Source organism: Marmota marmota, unplaced genomic scaffold (assembly GCF_001458135.2).
Source record: "Marmota marmota marmota unplaced genomic scaffold, marMar, whole genome shotgun sequence".
Lineage (NCBI taxonomy): Eukaryota > Metazoa > Chordata > Mammalia > Rodentia > Sciuridae > Marmota > Marmota marmota.
The window spans coordinates 1,609,577-1,614,817 of record NW_026000026.1 but is presented as its reverse complement, the minus strand read 5'-3'; the positions used below and the strand labels follow the sequence as shown (position 1 = coordinate 1,614,817).

Sequence of the window (5,241 nt, the reverse complement as noted above, 5' to 3'; positions counted from 1 at the left end):
GAGGGGGGGGTGGCCTCTTCCTGAACACTTCCCTACACCCTACACTTGGCGAAACCGAGGCCCAGAGAGGAAGATGTCCATGCAGTGGACCCTCTCCCTGCCAGGAGGACTCTGAAGGCAGATCTCTAGGTGCCACTCACACAAGAGAGGCCAGCAGGCTTCAGAGCCCACCCTCAGTGCTCCCACCTGGTCCACCCAGGTTGCCATGGAGACCAGGCCCTCTCCCTCCCCCAGCCCAGGCGGGCTGGTCCCTGGGAGGAAGGAAGACCCCTCAGCCCCCAGCAGGTGAGAGTTCACACACTGAACTGCCCGACCCTGTGCCAGAGACTAGGGTGCCCCAGGGTCCTACTGGGGCTGCTGAAGCCTCCCTAGGCGACAGGGAGACTAGACGGTGAAAACCAGTGAGATGACTGATGGTCAGCCCCTCCCCATTCTCCTCCCCACCTTGGCAGCAGGGACAGAACAGCAAAACCAGGTCCCTCTGGCAACCCCAAGCCACCTACTGGGAGTCCAGCACACTTGCCCTGCCGGGCTGGGTCCATGTGCTGCCAGAAGCAGGCAGCGGGGACCTGCCTGGGGCTTGTCCTTTCAGCGGGCCTGCAGGAGTCTGCATGCAGGAGACTTGGTCACCTCCCAACACCTTTAGGTTGTGGGGGGGACAGACTCAGAAAAGAGTCCTGGGTCACACCGCAGGACGGCAGAAAGCAGGCCAGGACACAGGCTCTGGGCATGCAGGGTAGGTCTGCGGGCTCTGGCACCACCTCCTCACTCCTACGCCCAGGGAAGAACAGTGCTGCTGGCCCATGTCACAGGCCAGGACCCCAGGGCTAGGGGAGGACACAATGTGCGTCAGCCAGGGAGCCTCTCAAGGTCCCAGGCCCTGTCCCCCTTATGGGGCTGACTCATCTCCAAGGAGCACCAGGCCCCACCCACCTGCCTGCACGGGGCCTGGGGCTAAGGATGGATGGGAACTAGAGGCCTGTGTGCGCCCACCTACCCTCAGGCCACCAGGCCAGGGCACAGGTATTCCAGGAATGTCCACCTCAGCCAGGCCTCTGGCATTCCTGCAGCCCCTCCCACGGCCGCCAGGAATTCCTCAGAGTAAACACCAGGGTGCCCAGAGCACCAGCACTTCTGCCCGCCCCTGCCACACACCTCCCCCACTGGCCCTTCCTTCCCTGTGTCCAGGGACACTGAGAAAACCAAGGTGCGCTGCTGCCTTCACAGGTGCTGGCCTCCCCCCGCAGGCCTGTCTGGGCCTGGCCACCAGCCCTGGGACCATTTCCTCACTGTCAGTGCCCCAGGTAAGCCTGTGGCAGAGGAGCAGGGTGGGAGCCTCACAGGCCCAGAGGGACCTACCTGGCCCAGGTCCAGGGTGACGTTGACCTCGTTGTACTCCAGGCCGCGGGACAGTGGCGGGCTCTGCCACCAGCGCTCGGTGCCGTCAATGGCATTGCTCACAGGATGTGCCTTGTTGCTCTGGGCAGCTGTGCAGATGTCACAGTACTGGCCCTACAGGGAGAGGAGGGTCAGACGGCCAGGAGAGGGTCCCGGGGTCCCATCACAGCAGCTCCACCCCCAACTTCCAGACCTGTCCCCAGGGCCAGGGAGTGCGGCCACTTTCCAGTTAAAGGCTGCGGTTCACATGAGATGGTCACAGGAAGACCAGGGGCAGGGGCAGGGCTCAGGGGGGAGGCGAGGCTGGGGCTGAGGAGGCAGCACCACAGAAGACCTCCAGGGGACGATTGCAGGCAGGTGGCCTGCCCATTGCACCCTGCCAGAGGGCCTGGGCAGGGTCAGTGGGGGAAGAGCCACAGACAGAAAGTTCACCTGTCGGGGAGGGCGTCTGGTGGCCAGGAGGGTGGGAGAGAGGCGCTGGCTCCACCAACCTGTCTCCCACGCCCCTGCCCAACTCTCACACAGAGCCCTCTGGACTAGGGTCCTCCTCCAGCCAGGGGCAGCCTGGGAGGCAGGCTCAGAGGGCAGGTGTGGGCGCCACGGCAGGTGAAGCCTGGGCCTCCAGCTTGGGACAGGGCCAAGTAAGTCATGGCGACCACACCATGGAGCCTCAGTGTCCCCATCTGCAGAGTGGGGAGGACGCTGCACCTGCCTCTGGCTGAACAAGGATTAACAGATCACATTCAGGGCTGGCAACTGTTCCTGTCATGGTCTAACCACCTGCTGGGGGACGAGGAGGAAGCTCCACTAGGAGCCTGTCCTGCTGTCCCTGGTGGGGGAGGGGCAGGGCCCTGGCTGCAGGCCAGTGGAACCCACCCCCACAAGGAAACCAGACCTGCTGTCCCTCTGCACACAAAGGCAGCCCTGGAGACTCACACTGACTGAGGCCCAGCCTGGGAAACTGGGTGGCTGTCCTCCCAGGCTCCAGGCTGGGGCTGAGGGAGGTGGGCAGACTAACCCTGCTGGAGACGGGCCTGCACTCCGGACCACCCAGGTGCTGACCCACACCCTGCCAGGCTTCAGTGCTTTACTCCACCCTGCGACTTCTCTGGCTAGTCCCCACTGGAGGCTTTACTTCCCTTGAGGCCCAGAGTTCTGGACCTCACTCCTTGCCACGGCCCAGTCCACCCCCGAGAGCGGCCACACGGAGGAGCTAGGGCAGTGGGGGCCTGCATGAGCCACACCACCAAGCTTAAACGGTGACCCCAAACTGGAACCCAGGGCTCCCTGGCCTGCTGAGCCAGGGCTGAGCAAAGGGCCCAGGGCCTCCCTGGGAGCACCATGCAGCCGAGCTGGCTGACCCAGGGAGGCTGGGCCCAGGGTCAAAGGTTAGGGTCTTCCAGGAGCCCAGGAAGCACATGCTCAGCCCTGCCAGCAGCAGAGGTGGTCTGGAGGGCCAGGGAGAGATGGCCCTGGTCCCACTCAGCAGCAATCCACAGCAGGAGCTCCAGGTAGTAGCCAGGGCCTCCCTGATGGCCTCTTTGTTGGGTTGGCTCACAGTGGACAGAGCTGGGAAACAGGCTCCCTCAGCCCTCTGCCGCAGCAGAGGGTCCTGCTGGGAACAGAGCTAGGAAACAGCAAGACACTGATAAGGACTTCCCCTTCCAGTGAGTCACCTCTAGTCTGGCCCCAGGCCAGCCTGGGCTCCTCGGATGCCTACCTGAGAGAGAGAAGGTGGAAGTCCCTGCTGCCCACTCATTGCCTTGTCCAGAGGCCCAGCAGGATGCACCCAGGCTCCCAGGTGAGATGCCCCAAGCCTCCGCATGTCCCATCTCCTCCACCATCCCTGCCACCACGGGACTGCCACCCCACACTGGGGCAGGCTCTGCTCATAGGATGGAAGAGCAGCTGTGGCTTCCTGTCCTCCACACCTATGCCCACCTGCCTAGAGCACCCAGCCAGGTGCTGTGGGCAAGGCCCATCACTGACCCATCCGAGGCAGGGAATCTGAGGCCTTTGAGCTCAGAAAAGAAGGTTTCCGAGGTCACAGTGGTCCTGTCAGCCACGTAACCTTGGAGCAGGGTCACTAATGGCCCAGTGTTGCAGACGCCTCTGCGTGCCATGCATGGGTGAGGCACAGCCCATGCCATCACAGAAAGCCAGACCCAGGTTTGTCGAGTGGTCACTGTGCGCCTGTCTTCCAGGCTCTAGGCCAGGCTCCCAGCCTCAGGCAAGGTGTGCGTCACCCACCAACTAGGAACTGAATCTCGGAGGAAACACAGCTAAGGAGAGGCGGGGGAGGGGCCTTGACCCCAGAGGACTAGGCCTAAGCACTAGGCAGAGGTGATAGCAGCCATGAGGGGACACATACAAGCAGGGGTCCCCAGCCAGGCAGCAGTGCTGGCAGTAGGGCAGTGGTCTGGGATCTGGAAGTGACTGGGCCCTCCCTGGTACAGTGCAAACTCCCAGCTGAGCAGAGGAGAGTCCTGGGGAGCTTGGCCAGGCCCCTGGGGCAGGTCAGGAGGGACCCGCAGGCTCTCTATCTTGACACCCGCACCCTTGATGTCAACCAGATGCAGTATGGGAACCCAGGCAGAAGGCTTACTGTGGCTCTCTGCAGCTGACCCAGTTCTGGCTTTGGGGCTTCAGGCAGGTGACTACACCCTTCCAGGCCTCAGTTTCCCCACCTGAAGGGTGGACTCCACCCTCCAACGCCTAGAGCTGTGTTGGGCTTGAAGAGAATGCATGTGGGCCCAGGGGCACAGGGGGCTGGCCACCTCTCAGCGCCTTCCTCCCCAAGGGTGGGACCCCTGGTCATCTCCTTCCAGAAGGGTGGACCAAGGTCCCTGGAAGAGGCTAAGGTTGCACCTGGAATTTGACTCAGGGTGGGCTATCAAAGAGTTCCTGGAGCAGACTTTGCCTGTCCCCTAGGCTGACCCAGCCCCAACCTAAATCCAGAAGACCTGTTCGACCCTACTGTCCTGGCTGGGGTCCACCACAGGGCCAGAAAATGGACCCACCAAAGGCTCACCACCTGGGGAAAAACCTCCAGAGCTCTTCAGGGATTGACCCACCGCCTGCTGGGCAGCAAGGCTCAGAGCATTGCCCACAGGTGTTCCACTCCCAGTGAAAGCTTGGGCTCTTGCCTTCCCTGACCTGGATGTCCCACCCAGGTCCTCTGCCCACCGCGGGGGAGGGCAGGGGAGGCTTCAACCCTAGGATGATGGCAATGAGGGCCCCAACACTTGAGCAGGGCCCCTGGCCCCTCCCGCCTTCATCCCGTCCCCATCCGGAGGCCAGCAGGTTCCAGCCTGTCCCGGGGGAAGGCGGAGCCGCCCGCCCCCTCCCCACAGGCAGCCAGCGCCGAGGCCAAGTCCCGCCCTCGCCGGGATCCCGGACTTAGGGCTGCCAGGGACTAGGCACCAGCACCCTCCCTCCCGGCTCACCGCCACCGAACTGAACGTCCCCCGCAGCCCCCAAGTTCACAAGGACACTTCATTGGTCCTTCCGGAGGGACGCGGTTTCCCGTCCGAGCCTGAGTGGCCGGGTTGGGGTCTCTCTCGGTCCCCCGAGATGCTAAGCCAGGGAGTCGGCGGGAGAGTCGGTACCTGGACTCTTCCCCGCCCATGGCGCTCCCCAAGGAGTCGGGCTGAGTTCCGGATCCAAGCCCGGTGCGCCCTGGTCCCGAAAGCCTCGGGACGGTGTCCCCTACTCCCCCGCCCCGCGCTCACTTGGATGGTCTGGTTGGGGTCCCCGCCGGCCACGGGGCCCCCCACGAGCTTGCAGTAGAGATCCTCGGTGGGGCGCGGGGGGCCGCGCGCCGGGGCCTCCTCGCCGCAGGTC

General features: G+C 64.0%; 1 protein-coding gene across 1 annotated transcript in view; it reads right to left on the bottom strand.

The window, feature by feature from the left end:
• Positions 1 to 5,237, bottom strand: part of Lama5 (laminin subunit alpha 5) — a gene marked incomplete at its 5' end in the record, with an annotated part of 43,237 nt that extends 38,000 nt beyond the window's left edge. The window contains 2 exons of the mRNA XM_015498081.1: positions 1,360 to 1,512; positions 5,130 to 5,237. Of these exons, the coding sequence (XP_015353567.1) occupies positions 1,360 to 1,512; positions 5,130 to 5,237 (261 nt within the window). The remainder of the gene's footprint in view (positions 1 to 1,359; positions 1,513 to 5,129) is intronic.
• Between the last annotated feature and the right edge of the window lie 4 nt (positions 5,238 to 5,241).